The sequence below is a fragment of the Mesoplodon mirus genome, assembly GCF_964341445.2.
Source record: "Mesoplodon mirus genome assembly, chromosome: 5".
In the NCBI taxonomy this organism is placed as follows: Eukaryota; Metazoa; Chordata; class Mammalia; order Artiodactyla; family Ziphiidae; genus Mesoplodon; species Mesoplodon mirus.
This window is the reverse complement of record NC_138980.1, coordinates 157,516,938-157,533,183: the sequence shown is the minus strand read 5'-3', so window position 1 is coordinate 157,533,183 and position 16,246 is coordinate 157,516,938. Positions and strand designations below refer to the sequence as shown.

Sequence of the window (16,246 nt, the reverse complement as noted above, 5' to 3'; positions counted from 1 at the left end):
TCACAGAATTATTATTATTATGGTCAAAAGTTAGAGGTCCATATTTCCTGTTGGGGTCCTGCAAGCCACATGTTTTCTCAAAAATGAAATAATAAAGAGAAGAAGAATGATTCTTATCCATGTAATTTGCCTTTGCTTTTGTGAAAGGGAGAGCCATGAAGCAGTGGGGGTAGCCAGCTTCTGAATGCCTCAGTTTCCTCATCTGTAAAATAGAGAGGATAATTGTACTCACAGTCACGGGATCTTGTGAGGATTAAATGAGTTTATAAATATAAAGTGTTCAATAACTAGGCTTTTATTATTATTATAATATATATATATATATACTCAATAAATGTTAGCAATTTTAATTTTTTTACTATTGATGCACAGATCGACTTGTCCCATAAATAACCTTTTTGATGTTGCCAGCACTAGAGAGATATAAATCCTCAAGTTCACCTAAGCTACTTTTCAGTCTGAAGAGATTCGAGAAACATTTCAAGAAATATCAATAATCTCAAACCTTTTTCTTTTAGCACCAACTTTATAATACTCGTGTAAATCTGTTGTCGTCCGTAACCATCCCTGCCTTCCACATCTACGTAGTGTCGGGTTTACTGTAGCGCAGTAACATCTTGGTTGACCTCCACAGTTGATTAAAAAATATTAAAAACTAAGTGTGAATGGAAAGGAATAGACCTACTGCTTACTCCTGCAGTGGTGCAATTCTTGGGGGATGAAAATTAGTTACAGGGTTATTATAAGGCAATTAACCCAACAGTGCTTTTCTTTCTGCTTCACATTTCAAAGGAACACATGTCCAAAGGGCCTTCTTCTCCTTTGAGGATCTTGACATTGTCACTTTCTATCCAAGTGCAAAACTGTGACAATACCTCCTGCCCCGGCCACCAAAAGAAACATGTAGAGACACGTCGCAGTTGAAAAGGGAGAATGGCCCCTTTATGGTGACTGGCTTGGAATTATAAATATTTTTACTTCTCCCGTAGGAGATGGCTCGTGGAAGAGAGGAGACAAACACGACTTTGAAGCTAAGCAAGCGTACTCATCCCTCCAAACAATCACTCTACTGAGGACAGTGAAACCTGAGTTTGAGAAGTTTTCCATGGAGGTGAAAAGTTCTGTTGAGAAGCAAGGGCTCAGTGAGGAGGACTACGTAAGTAATTGATTATGAGCCTAGACCTTCAGCATCCTGAAAACAGTCTTTGAATTAAATCAGGTGTGATAAAGCGTCCTGTTCTGAACCATTCCTAGGTTCACGTCTGAATGTCACTGTTGCTTCCTGTGTGTGTGTTTTTTTTTTTCTGGCCATCTCTCCTCCCTCCTCCCCACCAGGCGCCCATCACCCCACGCTTCACTTACACTTTGCCAGCTGCTGAAGGAAGGGAAATTGCTTTCTGTGGGTACTTGTGGTCATGCTGAGCAGAGATCTGGAGACTTCCATCACCTATTCTGCTAGGAGCGTGTTGGGGGAGAAGACGGATGAAGGATTGCCAAAGTTTTGCATGCCTGATTTTTCCAGAGCTTGGTGGAGGAAGGTATTTTGGATTTTAGAAGGCTCCTTCTTTTGGCAATCTGTCTTAGCTTCGTGACCAGTCTGCTTCTCTCTTTTGTGGCCGTGTTGTTGCCTCCTTCTGCTGCAGGCTGTTCCCTACTGAAGTATTTCAGAGTGTCGCACACCATTAGTGAGGTTGTTATTCATGCATCTTCCAAGAGTGGACTGGAGTCAGGAGCTCAGGCCAGGCTCAGGATTAAGTAGAGGGACATCTAACTGTGTGATCTGGGGCAGATTCCTCAGTCTCCCTCATTCAGATGAGGATGGGAGGATTACAGATAATCTAGCTGAAGTCTCTAGCATTGTCTGGTCAAAAAGTTGGAACTCAATGAATGGTGTCTCTTTTGTACTATTGTTATAAGATCATACCTGTCTTTATAGGAATTTGCTACTAGACATACAAAGGGTCTTATAAACATGTATTCATGTCTTAAATGTGATTTATATATTATACACATATCATTTAAAATACCTTTTGACTTTCTAAATTAACACTGTCTTCTAGATATGTAATGTGAGCCACAAATGTAATTAAAAAGTTTTTAGTAATCACATTAGAAAAAGTTAAAAAAGCAGGTGAAATTAATTTTAATAATACATTTTATTTCACTTAAATAGAAAAAAAATCATTTCAACATTTAATCAATGTAAAATTACGACTGAGATTGTATATATTTTTTCTTGTATGAAGTCTTTGAAATCTAGTGTGTATTTTACCCTTACAGAGTATCTTAATTCAGTTCAAGTGCTCAGTAGTGATACATGACCAGTGGCTGCCATGTTGGACAGGGTGTTCTTAATTATGAAAGAAGTAGAGCCCAAGTTTACAGAAACCTATGATAGTATTGTAATCATCCAAATCTTTTGCCTCAGGAATGTGAAAGGACACAAAGGACATTGTAGTTCTCTTCAGTAGTTCTGCCAGAGGTGGCCTATGTCAATATTGAAAACATCCAAGTCTTTTACCTATGCCACTGTATGTTATTTTACTTTGCTAGGTTCATATTAATTTTCTGGCTTAAAAACTCAGAAATGGTGTCCTTTTGTCTAACTTCTTTCCTAAGGTTGTTGAAGTTCAAGTATTTCAGTACAGGTCGTCCAACATTATGAGACTTAGTGGGCAAAAGTTGGCATTCCTTTGCACTATCAGGTACATCTTCTTGGTCATTAATTATCCTGTGTTCAGAATATTAAATCTTATTTTAATGGTAATCTAGGCAAAATCTCCCTGGAAGGTGTACCTACTATAAAGATCCATAATACATTCCAAACCAAATACTGCTGCTTTAGAGATTATTTGTAGTTGTAGATTACAATATCGCTTCCCTCTGATGGTGGGATCATTAAAACGGATTTTATAAATAAATAAAAATGATAATGTAAAGTAGAAATTGGAGTTCCTCATAATGACTTATTCTGTCTTTCATAGTTATGTGTGTTTTAGCTGTGCTCTTTTGAGTGCCACTGCAGCTGTTTATCAGGTTCGTTTAGACAGGTGGTTGTGGTGAGTATCGTGGAAGAGGGAGATACGGGGCCTCACAGAGGCTAGAGCTTGATCTCCTGCAGCGGGAGATGCTGGAGAGGAATAACAAGACTTGGTGGTCTTCATCTTAAGCCTCAGCTCTTTCCTCATTCTTGCTGCTTCTCTTGTTTGTACTAATGGTTGTCTCATCTACTTAGAATTTCTGTTAGTGACACCCATCGTGAGCTCTTCAGTCCTTGTTACTGGATCTCAAATCCAGCAACTTTGGTGGACTCTATTCTAAAGTTTTACCATGCATTTTCTAAACAACCACAAGACCTTTGAATAGTAACAATTTTGTTTCTTTTCAGTTCTTCTTTTAAGCATGCTTAATTAAGAGATATTTAATTACATTGTCTATTAAATTAAGTATAATTAATTAAATTAAATCTTTTAATGATACTGGCTAGGATCCCAATGCAGTATTGAATATAAGTAGTGGTAGTGGGCATCCTTGCCTTGTTCTGAACTTTAAAGTGAAGAGCATATAACAGATTTCATATCTGTTCATATCACCATTTAAGTGTGATGTTTACTTGGGGTTTTGGGGAAAGAGTCTTTATTAGATGTGGAAGTTCTCTTTTATTTGTTTTTATTTGTTGGTGAAGTTCTGTTCTGGCAAAATGATACCCTTTATTAGGATAACTGAAACAAAAATAGCACAGAAAACATAAAGATTCACATAATGTAGATTAGGAAAGGATCTGGACACAGGTTTTTTCTTAATTGAAGTATCGTTGATTTACAATGTTGTGTTAATTTCTGCTGTACAGCAAAGTGATTCAGTTATACATGTATATATTCTTTTTCATGTTCTTTTCCATTATGGTTTATCACAGGATATTGAATATAGTTCCCTGTGCTCTACAGTAGGACCTTGTTGTTTATCCATCCTATATATACTAGTTTGCATCTGCTAACCCCAAACTCCCACTCCATCCCTCCCCCACCCCCCTCCCCCTTGGCAACCACATTTCTGTTCTCTGTGTCAGGACACAGCTTTTGATTGTAGGCATTGTAAACTATATGATATTCTTGACCCCATGTCATGTATGCTAGTATCACAGTCATCAGATTAGCATGTGGTTGGCATCTTTGGAAAGCTTAGGATCTTGTCAAGATGCAAACATTTGGAGCTTAAAAGATTTTATAAGGCTATACTGAAACATTAGAAAGATGGAATGGCAATGGTATTTTTTAATAAAATTATTATTATATATTTTAAACTTACCAAATTTTGTTATTAATGTTACTTTGTTTCTCCCCCCTCTCTTCTTCTCTCTCTCCTTCTCTCTTTCTCCCTACCTTCATCTCCAACTCTTGCCTTCTCTTTTTTTAAAGTGACTTTTTAACTGAGAAGAGTGCAAATTTACATGCAGTTTTAAGATGCAATATGGAGACATTCCTCGTATATAGTGCCTAGTTTTCCCCAGTGGTAACACTTTGGAAAACTATATGTAAGATCACAACCAGGATATTGACACTGATACAATGCACTAATTTTACTCACATTTCCTCAATTTTGTTTGTACTTATGTGTGTATGTGCATGTGTGTGGGTATTCAGTTCTGTGGAATTTTATCACCTGTGTAGGTTGGGGTGTTTGAATATTATCAAATGCGTTTTCTACATCTATGGAAATAATCGTATTTTTTCTTTATTCTGTTATAATGTGGTGAGTTGCATTACCAGGGTTTTCTCCCTGAACCCCAGTTTTATTGAGATATAACTGACATATAACATTGTATAAGTGTAAGTACAACATAAGGATTTGATATTTGTATATATTGAGAAATGATCACCATGATAAGTTTGGTTAACACCGATCATCTCACATAGTTACAAACAAATTTTTTTTCTGGCGATGAGAACTATAAAAATCTACTATCTTAGTAAGTTTCAAATATACAATACAGTATTGTTGACTGTGGTCATCTTGCTGTACATCTCATCCCTGGAATGTATTGATATTTATCTTATAATTGGACATTTGTATCTTTGAACCACCTTCATTACTAGAGTTTTCTAACTTTAATAATCTCTGCACTCCTGGACTAACTCTGCTCTTTCTCTATACCAAGTCTTGAACTCCTCTATTTCCCAGTTCATATCTTGGAGAATATAATTGTGGTTGAACCTGTACAAGTTTGCCTTGGTGGAGCTTTCCATGCTGGGTTGTCTCAAAGGCTATTGGCAGCCTGTATATTAGGCTCTCTGGGTTGGAAGTCCACTCCTGTTTCACTCATCTCTGGTGGGTAGTTGGGTGGGTACATGTGTGCGATGCGATGGAGAATAAGATTGCTTAGGGCTGGGCTATCATTGGGGCTCTGGGTGTTGCATGTACTGTAATTGTCTCATTATTACCATATGTATCTATGACAGTGTCTCTGCCATTCCTATGGGTACTATAATAGTATTTTTAAAAGTATATTTGGAAACCTAATCTATTCTGATGCATCATCTTTTAATAGGGCCCATTATATTGGGAGGTGGTATAGCCTAATGGCTAAGTGTGCAGGCTTGGGGTTTCACAGACCTAGCTCTGCGTCTTACTGTTTTGGTCTTGAGCATGTTTCTGAAACTGTGCCTTAGTTTGCTGACTCTAAAATGGGGATAAATAATTTTTAACTGACAAGGTCACTGAAAGAACTCAAGCATTGTATATAAATAATATTGAACACAATGCCAGGCACTAAGTAAATATTCAATACATGGTAGCCGTTATTTCTCTTACTTTTGTTTCTCATATTCCAGACCAATGTGACCAATGTATATGAGGCTTCTGCATGTCAATGTCCTCCCCAGCACCCCTACTCATCATCCTTCAGATGTTGACTCAAATACCACTTTCTCAGGAGGTTTTTTCCTGACACTCCAGACGAATCTCACACACTCTGCTCCTTTCTATCATAGCATGCCTCTCTGGTTGTAACCACATGTCTATGTATGGGATTTTTTAAAGTTAATCTTGGCCTCCTTTGCCAGAGAGTAAGTTCCATGAGAGCAGCAACCATGTCTGTTTCTGTTCACTCTTGCATCCCCCTTACTGTATGCTTGGCACATAGGACGCAGCCAATAAATGTAAGCTATTATTATTAGGCTTATTATTGGGGGTTATTATTGGACCAGAAGACATCAAATCCAAGCCCCTTCCTGTACCATGGTGAAAACTGAGGCCCAGGGAGGTGAGGTGGCTTTTCCAAATGTAACCACTATATTGCAGTCAGTACAACAATGCTGGGTGGTGACAGAGTCCTGTACTTAGACCTTATCAGGTACACAAAGCCAGGAGTTCAAGTCCATTTATACTGTGGGAGATGGTACTGGGGGCTAGTAATGGGTTTTTCCAGTGGGGATTCTGAAGACCTTCTAGTGGGTGGCATCAGAAATCTAAAGTTAGAAGTAAAGCCCCACTGGAGAGGCCGTCAAATATCAGTGGGACTCCCAGCGTGGCTCAGACAAGTGCTTGCCAAGTGTCTGTCTAGCCTCCTCTGGTGGGGTTTTGTTTTGCAGCCAGGGTGGTCTTTATTGCCTTTCCCTTGGGCTAAGCAAAGCACAAAGTCCTTCTGGAGACTCAAGCCCCACAGCAGGAACGGGAGGCAAGAGGGGCTGGGCCGACAGGAAGCCCTGCTCCGATGTCTGGGTCAGGCAGAAATGGCCCTTGTACCTTGGTCCTCTTGAGGCTTGACGGGCCTGCTTGGCCGTGACCACAGAGCTGAGGGGAAGCCTGTGCTGACTGGAGAAATCTCAGGCTCACAGCGTCCAGTAGGCATAGATGAGGGTCCGAAGGAGGAAGATGGCCCCAGACGGCAGCATGTTCTTCCGGTTCTCCTGCCGAAGCAACTGCAGCTCCTTCTCATAGTTGGAGGCTTTGTTCAAGAGGCTGCTTTTCTCCTTCTCCAGAGACCTCCTGGCCTCTGAGCTCAGCTTCGCCCCATAGAGCCTGGAGTTCACAGCCTCCAGGTCTCTCCGACGTTGTGACAGCTTCTTCAACAGCCCATCGATCTCTAGAGCGATGCCCAGATTCTCCAGCTTCTTTTTAGTCATGTTACTTGCCGGGTTCCCGGAGTCATTATTGGACGCTCTCTGGTGGTTTATATTGGGTCACCCACATGTGCAGTGGCTCTCATTCCAGGGTGTCTGGATGGAGCTGTTTGGCCTCTGCCACCGAATGGTTCCAATTCTAGAGCACTGGTATTTGGTTTTAGAATGCGCTGTGTGGTGGCCAAGCCAAGATTAGTTGCATCCCCTGACTCCCGGTCAGTGGCTTTCTTTATCCACTACATCAGTCTGACCTTTTTAACAACAATGTGCCCAATATGGGGGCAAACCCATGACCCGAAGATTAAGTGTCTCAGGCCCTACAAGTGAGCCCGGCAGGCGGCACAGGCAGGAGCACTTCCTTCCTTTCCCTGCCCCCTGCCTGCCCAAATACACAATTTTTTTTTTTTTTGCGGTACACGGGCCTCTCACTGCTGTGGCTTCTCCCGTTGTGGAGCACAGGCTCCGGACGCGCAGGCTCAGCGGCCATGGCTCACGGGCCCAGCCGCTCCGCGGCATGTGGGATCTTCCCAGACCGGGGCACGAATCCGCGTCCCCTGCATTGGCAGGCGGACTCTCAACAACTGCGCCACCAGGGAAGCCCCAAATACACACTTTTAAGATATCAGTTTCTCTTTACTCTTTCACATACTTGACAAAGTCCGGCTAGGACTCTGTCTCCTCTCCATCTGCAGCGATCTCTTTTGCCTGTTTTCTTCTGAAGTGTAAACCACCATTTCCTAAATCAGCAGATGATGTTTATTGAGCACCCCAGGGACCATGGCTGTGAACTTGATCCTGGATCATGTAATGGTCCCATCTTGGGTGGGATCTTCATTACCTAAAAATACTTGAGCAAGTATATAAATATCCATGGCCATGAGCTCTGGGAGGCTACAAGAGCTGCATTCCTGTGCCAGCACGGATGTGAAACATCATTCACTTCAGTGTCAGCACTCTGACACACTGATGGCATTCACACAAGTCTGGACAGTTTATCTTGCAGTAGAGCAAATGCGGCACATGTGTGAAAATATCCATGTTTCTAGAGAAATGAAATCAAACACGGTGGAGTGGGTTCACTTAGTTCTTTAGTAGAAGGCTCCCTCCAAATTCATCCAACTTTCCGTGACCTCTTTAAGTGGAGGAGGGTTTCCTGAGTTAGGGGGCATTAACTCTTTACAATTCTGTGCAAAATTTTGTATGTAAGTGCACATGTGTATATTTCTGGAGAGAGGGGTCAGCACCCTTCATCTGATTTTTAATGGGGTCAATGTCACAAAAAGGTAAGCATCATTGAACTAGACCAGGGTTAGTCAGCATACCATTTAATCAGTTACTGCCCCAAGCCCTCTTTATTCCTATGGATAGGGTACAACATTGTGCAAGCAGTTCTGCGTTGAAAAATCACTCCCCTGGACGAAAATGAAGAGACACCTGAATGCTCTAATAGTTTTCAATCTTATATTCTAAAACCATTTGTTTTATTTCTGAGATGAAAGAGATACTAATTCATTTATTTATTCCTTCATTCTGAACTAGGGAGTCAGTCCAGTCTTTACAACCAGTGTTTTCACATAATGTCTTTAAGAGGTAGACTTAAATTTGTCCCAGCTACTATTTCTCAGGTTAGACTGAGCCAGTGTTGGAGACCTCTTTTCCCCTCTGGCAGCTGCTCTGACTGCTCGGTCCTGTAAATCCCACTCTTGGCTTTGCCCCATTCTCCTATTGTGTTTGGCACTTCTGAGACCCATTCACTGGCTGGCCCTTTAGCAGTTGGCTCTGCCCTTGGGTGAAGCTCACCCTCTTTCCTTGATGTTGTAGTTGTTTAAATCAAAACAATACATGATTTTCTAGATTGAGTACAATGAAAGAAGACCCACACTGAATTAAAAATAAATTCATGATACTCTGAGAGTTAAGACAAACACAAGTCTCCCATTCTACTCTTCTCCGCTCCTGACTCCCATTCTTTGGAGGCCATAATCCTTAACGTTTTTATTGGCCTCTGCCAATATAAAGGGAAACCCTTTATATTTCTAAATAGCTTATTTATATGGATGTTTCGAATATTAAAAATTTTGATATTATTTTGTGATTTTGTAAAATGGAAAAAGATTTAGCTCCTTTATACACTCTTCCTCTACCAATACTTCTTTTTCCTCCCATCCTCCCAATGTTTTGTGACATAATTTTTCGTTAAAGGTATAGTCACAAAATAAAATTTGAAGCTAAAAAAATAGAGCTTTTATTATTATGACATGCATATATATGTATATGTATATGTATTTACAACTGAATCATGTAGTGTTCTATGATTACATTTCTTTTCCTGCCTAGCTTTTTGTTTTTTCTGCAGTTAGTAATGTCCTTGGTTTTTTATTTGCTTCCATGTAATTCTCACTATTTCATTCTTATTCCCTCAGCCAAAAATTTTGGATAATGATGTTTCTTTTTTCCCCCCTTTGTCTTCCTGCTCTAGTTTAGAGTAATTGCTTTCTTGAATATCAACCTTTAGTTCTCTCCTGTACTAGATCCTCTTTTTCTTGGATATCAAATCTCCTTCTTTGTTGAATTTCACCTTAGTTTTGAAGGACAGGGGTGCAAGGATTCTTCAGTATATGCAAATCAATCAATGTGATACACCATATTAACAAATTGAAGAATAAAAAGAACCAGCTTTTAGTTTCATTGATTTTTGCTATTGTTTTCTTTGTTTCTATTTCATTAATTTCTGCTCTGATTTTTATGATTTGTTTCCTTCTACTAACTTTGGGTTTTGTTTGTTCTTTTTCTCTAATTGCTTTAGGTGTAAGGTTAGGTTGTTTATTTGAGATTTTTCTTGTTTCTTAAGGTAGGATTGAATTGCTCTAATCTTCCCTCTTAGGACTGCTTTTGCTGCACCCCATAGGTTTTGGGTCATTGTGTTTTCATTGTCATTTGTTTGTATATATTTTTTGATTTCATCAGTGACTTCTTGGCTATTTAGTAGCATATTGTTTAGCCTCTGTATGTTTGTGGGTTTTTTTATGGCTTTTTTCCCCCTGTAATTGATTTCTAATCTCACAGCATTGTGGTCAGAAAAGATGCTTGATATGATTTCAATTTTCTTAAATTTGCTGAAACTTCATTTGTGACCCAAGATATGATCTATCTTGGAGAATGTTCTGTGTGCACTTGAGAAGAAATTGTATTCTGCTGCTTTGGGATGGAATGTCCTATAAATGTCAATTAAGTCTATCTGGTCTATTGTGTCATTTAAAGCTTGTGTTTCCTTATTTATTTTCTGTCTGGATGATCTGTCCATTGGTGTAAGTGGGGTGTTAAAGTCCCCCACTATTAATGTGTTACTGTCAATTTCCTCTTTTATGGCTGTTAGCATTTGCCTTATGTATTGAGGTGCTCCTATGTTGCATGCATAAATATTTATAATTGTTATGTCTTCTTGGATGGATCCCTTGATCATTATGTAGTGTCCTTCCTTGTCTCTGTGACAATCTTTATTTTAAAGTCTAGTTTATCTGATATGAGTATTGCCACTCCAGCTTTCTTTTGATTTCCATTTGCATGGAATATCTTTTTCCATCCCCTCACTTTGTCTGTATGGGTCCCTAGGTCTGAAGTGGGTCTCTTGCAGGCAGCATATATATAGGTCTTGTTTTTGTATCCGTTTGGCCAGTCTGTGTCTTTTGGTTGGAGCATATAATCTGTTTACATTTAAGGTAATTATCGATATGTATGTTCCTATTAACATTTTCTTTATTGTTTTGGGTTTGTTTTTGTAGGTCTTTTACTTATTTTGTGTTTCCCGCCTAGAGAAGTTCCTTTAGCATTTGTTGTAAGGCTGATTTGGTGACGCTGAATTCTCTTAGCTTTTGCTTGTCTGTAAAGCTTTTGATTTCTCCATTGAATCTGAATGAGATCCTTGCCGGGTAGAGTAATCTTGGTTGTAGGTTTTCCCCTTTCATTACTTTAAATATATCCTGCCACTCCCTTCTGGTCTGCAGAGTTTCTGCTGAAAAATCAGCTGAAAACTTTATGGGGCTTCCCTTGTATGTTACTTTTTGCTTTTCCCTTGCTGCTTTTAATATTTTTTCTTTGAATTTAATTTTTGTTAGTTTGATTAATATGTGTCTTGGAGTGTTTCTCCTTGGGTTCCCCCATTTTTTCAACTCTTCCAACTTCTTTTATTTTCTTTGATTGCCACAACTTTATCTTCCAACTTGTCTATTGAATTTTTAATTTTTGATATCATCTTTTTAATTTACAAGACCTCTTTTTTGTTCTCTGAGTGCCTCTCTTTTTATAAAATAACACACACCTTGTTTCCTGGATGCAATGTCTTCTTTTCCTGAGTATACTCTTTCATCAGTTCTAGAATATACTTCGTTCACATTTTAACTAATCTAAAGTTGAGATTCATTTTATAATTGGTGGGCTGTCATAATTTTTTCTTTCTAAGGGCACATATAATAAAGGTGCTTCACATAATTGCAGATATTTCATATTTGTTGAGATTTTTAAAAAGTTTTCTTTTACTTCCTGCTCACTTATTTCTTTCAAATTCCTTTCTAAAAATATTCATTTTGAATTCTTTCTCTTTCATATTATAGCTTTTCTTAAACTGTTGGTAATCCTTATCTAAGTTCTGTGTGCATGGGAACTTGTCTAGTGGTGGACTTTATTGTACGGTAATAACATGTCAAGTTGGCTTTTTCAAAGGGTTATCCCAAATATGATTATGTGAGGGTTGTTTCTCTTAGGCTGGTCAGTTTCAATAAATAATTCTCCTCCAAATAACTTCTTGAGAGTCATAAGCCTGCCCTACATTCTGGGATCCTAGAAAGGGGGGACTCTCACCTTTAGGACTGAGGACTTTTCACTTACACCTCAATTTTCAGTATTATGCTTCACCCAACCTCCAGTTGTGCCTTGTACCCTCCCAGTCGGATCTTTGTGTCAACATATTCAGACAATAAATCTGCTGTCTTCTGCCTGGATAGGAAGGGACAGTTTCTTCTGTGTTTAAGGCTTGGGGGTGGGGGATCTGACATTTAAGTGCTTCTTGTACAGATTTTCAACTAATCCCAGTATTTCCAACCCCACTGCATCCCTACCTCCAGAGGTAACTAGTGTCTCCAGTTTAGAGCCTCTGGACTGGAGTTCTTTGCTTCTTGTTGGAATTCCCTGTCATGCTCCCATGCACACTTGGATTTAGGTTTCTCAGGTCTATTGAGTCACTTACCCCTTTCCAACTTTCAAAATTTTTTTGACTTTCCTCATCTACTATTTACTTCCTGTACTCTTTCAACTTATAAATTTACATCTTAAAAATTTCATTGTCATTTTAGTGGGGATTTTGCAGGGAAAGTATGTTTCAATGGTTGTGACTTACTGAAGTCTCTCAGTACCATGCAAGTATGCAGAGATGGTGGTGCCATCTTTATTTTTTGGGGGTGGTGGTGGTTGTGGTAGTCTAGTTATATTCAAAGCAAAGAAGGAAGAGGAAAAGAGAGACAGAGTGTGTGTTTGAAAGAGGGGTCAGTGTATTTATTTTAGTCCAGAATGCTCTTGCTCCTTTAGAAATTCCCACCTGGTTACAGTTTCTCTTCTAGTGGCTACTTAATCTTGATTTATTAGCTCAGTGCTTTCTTTCTTGCCCTCACAGATATGCCTGCCCTCTGTGATTCTTCAAAAGCAGTTGTACAGAAGCAACATACATTAACAATAATATATACTCACTAAGAAAAGGCTTGTTCTTTTACAGGTTTTTCATACTAGTGTTTGAAGAGTTTATTTTACTTTATGTCCAGGGCTAAACTGTTTCTTCTAATATAGCTCTTATGCCAGTGTCATTTGAAAAAGGAACACATATAGGAATATCATCTAGGAATCCTGTTGCCAGTGTAAGTAGAAGTTTAGGTTCTAAAGTGGATTTTTTAAAAAGCTAAGTTTTAAGGTTAAAAAATGGAATATTTACATAAAAATAATTGGAACTGTTTGTGTCCTGGTGGGTTATTTATCACAATGCAGTGGTAGCAATTTTGCACCCTTTCTAGAATCTCTTAGGACTCTCTTATTGTACAATAAAATACTTCAGAAAAAAGTGAAAACATTGGAAGACATAAACTTGTATAGAGGGTTCCAACATGGGACTCAGTCACCTTCCAGTGCAACCTTGGGTAGTAGAGACCATCTCCTCTGAATAGGATCTGTTCCCTAGTAATCTCCAATGTTGCAGACAGCATTATTCTAGAACCAAAGGCAATCCAGCTGGGAAAGGAGCTGTAGGCGAGAAGGCAGAGCTCCTGACCCTGGACTTGGGCTGAGAAGGTCCTTGCCTGGGTCTCTTTACTTCTTAGGACTTCCTCTGTTGTAAAACCAGAGATTGGGGCCACCACCTCAAGGGGCTTTCCCATTCCCAGGTTTCTGTTATTATATGTTGAAAGTGTTTTTCTAACTTTAGTCTTAATTTAGATGTTGCTATTTCATTGTCAATATCTGGATATGGAATTTACTTACGCTTTATTGAAAAATCACAATGTAACAATCATCACAACCCACCCACCTGCATTTTAGGAGGATTTTATTCCAGTAAAGTATTCTGCTGCTTATAACATTACATCATAAAAGTCTCTTGGAAATTTTCGTTACTCCAGCTTTAAAATACAAAGGACCAACTTTTCTTCAGCTCCAGACTGGTCACCATTCTTCAGCCTGAAACCCTTTGTATATGCAAAACTCATCTTTGTGTACACAAACTAAGTAATTGCAATGTTCTGCGTCCAATTTGCATTTGCAGGGATCCAGCTGCAAGTGTCGTTTTGCAAACACAAAATTAAAGCCTGTTTTTTAAGAGTGGTTTAGATGCATTTTTTTAAAAAGTATTTCTCCAGTTAATCTCAGAGATGGCTTTTTGATGTTGTTGTTAAAGAAAGGTGTTTTAATTATAGAGAATGTGCAGAATCCTTTTTTTTTTTAATGAAATAATACTGCATCCTTGGTATTCTGGCTTTCAAATTCAGTTTCATACTTCTTAATGCGACCTCTGTTCTTGACTTGGGGTAGAATTTGGTAAATGATGTTTTTATTTCTAACCAGGTATTCTGAGCAGGAGGTGATTTTATAACCTTGGATATTTGCTCATTTGAGGTTAGCAGGCCACCCGTAGCTTGCTTTTTCTCCTTATTTAAAAGTTGAAAATTTAACTAATTAAACAAGTATTCCAGCAGTGTTTGATGCACAGCAGAATTGTTAGGGAGGTGGGATGTGTATTGGGCCATCCCTCCCTCCCAGGTTTCCCTCTGACACTCAAAAACGAAATGGGAGCCTGGAGCCTGCAGCTTATCTAGTCACAGTATTTGAAAAGAGACAAGGTTTAATAAAACATTGTTTAGATAGGCCAGGCATTACATTTTGGAAAGTCCAAAATGTTGAAAAACAACACTCTCATTTCCTTCAATGAGGGGAAGGCCCAGCAGTAAAGCTGTCTAATCCAGCTTGTGTTTTGACACTGGTTTTGCACAGATGCAGTGTGGGAGGTGATATCAGTTAAGAAGTTATCAGCTCATCAGTGAAATCTTGGCCAGGCACTTCCCCCCTTATTGTCTTATATAATATCATTTAATTGGAACTGGATACTCTTACTGAAAATTTTCAGTTAGCTCTTCAGTAAAACCAATGAAAGAGAAAAAAAAATGCAGCGGATACAAGCAGTATTTGCCCCACTTCTGGTGAGGGTGTGCACAGGCAGCCTTTTGTGTCTGCCAGAGCTGCATCAGAATAGGAGAATCCCCCCAACACCACCCTGCCCTGTGCCCTCACCCCCTTTCTTTAAAGTCAGCCAGGGAATAATTTGTCCAAATGAAAAGGCCCTTTCAGGCACTGGAGGGCTTTGCTAATTGTATTTGAAAGAATCAAAGCAAACCACAAGTTGGCTTTTAACAACAGAAAAGTAATGCGTTCACATACCAACATGTTAATAAGATTAGTTTTATTAGGAAGATGTAATCAGGCAGAATAAGGACTGCAAGAGGAATGGCTTTTTAAAAGCCATTCTTTTATTTTCTAGCTAAAGAAATATCAGTCGGCTTTCAAAGCACATTTAAATAAAGATGTACTGAAATCTAAAAAAATACATCAATTTCACTTTCTTGACATAAAAGGGAAAAATGTTTTAAAATTGTTTATTTCTGTAACTTTTAAATAGCTTTAGTTGTGCTAAATTAGAATAGTAAAAAAAACTTGGGAATCTCCTGGCTAAAGTATTTTTGTTTGATTGTAAATAGGTATCCATTTGCTTGTGATTTCTACCTATTGGCAGGTGTGGATTTATTAACTGCAAAAATGCTGTTGAACTGGTGCAAGTGGAAAATGTTCAAGGAAGATCCACAGCACCTATGAGACATGATTTTTCCAAGCAGTAGACTTCATTTTGACCTTTCAAAAGACAATCACTGCATTTTTTTTCCATTATGTGCGGCGATGTAGTTTCAGTTAGAAAGATATTTTGCAATAATGGTGACAATGTACTCAAATGCGCATGACTAAAATAGCAATGCAGTGTGGAAATAAGTTTCACAATCCAAAAGCCAAGCTATTTTCCTTTGTTTTTCTTCCTGTATCGTCACTGAATGGAGTAGAAGGGCGTTTCACGCATTTGGCCAAACTCTTTACAGCGGAAGCACATTCTTTCTAGAAGAGTCAGGTCACTTAAAATATGGACTAGAGACCAGTTCATTACCAGTTCAGCTTGCAGAAAGAACATACATCAGCTGGCACAATTATACCCATTAGCATAAGTGAAGAAGCATGGGGCAAAACTGTAGACGATGAAAGCTCAGAGTTCTTTTTTCTGCCTTTCTCCTCCCGTCCAACATCTCTGTGCTCTGGGGACCTCAGCATCCTTCTTTGTCCACTTGCTGAGGAACTCATTTCCACAAAGATATTGGGGGTTTGGTAGATTAGCTTTACCAGGACATTTCATTTAAAGGAGGAACCTGGAAAAGGAAGACAACATAAGTAAACCTAAAGGTGATACTTTTCTGTTCCATGGAGGATATGAGTGAGTCTTTCAAATGCCAGGCTTTAGTCTTTCTGCCAGAGAGCTCTGCTCAGGAAACATTTAT

The 16,246-nt window shown here is 39.0% G+C and overlaps 2 protein-coding genes across 3 annotated transcripts in view; one reads left to right on the top strand and one right to left on the bottom strand.

Annotated features, from left to right (window-relative positions):
- Positions 1-16,246, top strand: part of NPR3 (natriuretic peptide receptor 3) — a 69,958-nt gene that overhangs the window by 23,394 nt on the left and 30,318 nt on the right. For both annotated transcript variants that reach the window (XM_082623158.1, XM_082623157.1), the window contains exon 3: positions 990-1,156. In XM_082623158.1, coding sequence (XP_082479284.1) covers positions 990-1,156 — 167 coding nt within the window. The remainder of the gene's footprint in view (positions 1-989; positions 1,157-16,246) is intronic.
- LOC309805726 (coiled-coil domain-containing protein 167-like) lies at positions 6,647-7,235 on the bottom strand. Its single transcript, XM_082623874.1, has one exon. The coding sequence runs from the start codon at positions 7,122-7,124 to the stop codon at positions 6,831-6,833; it is 294 nt and encodes a 97-aa protein (XP_082480000.1). The 5' UTR covers positions 7,125-7,235; the 3' UTR covers positions 6,647-6,830.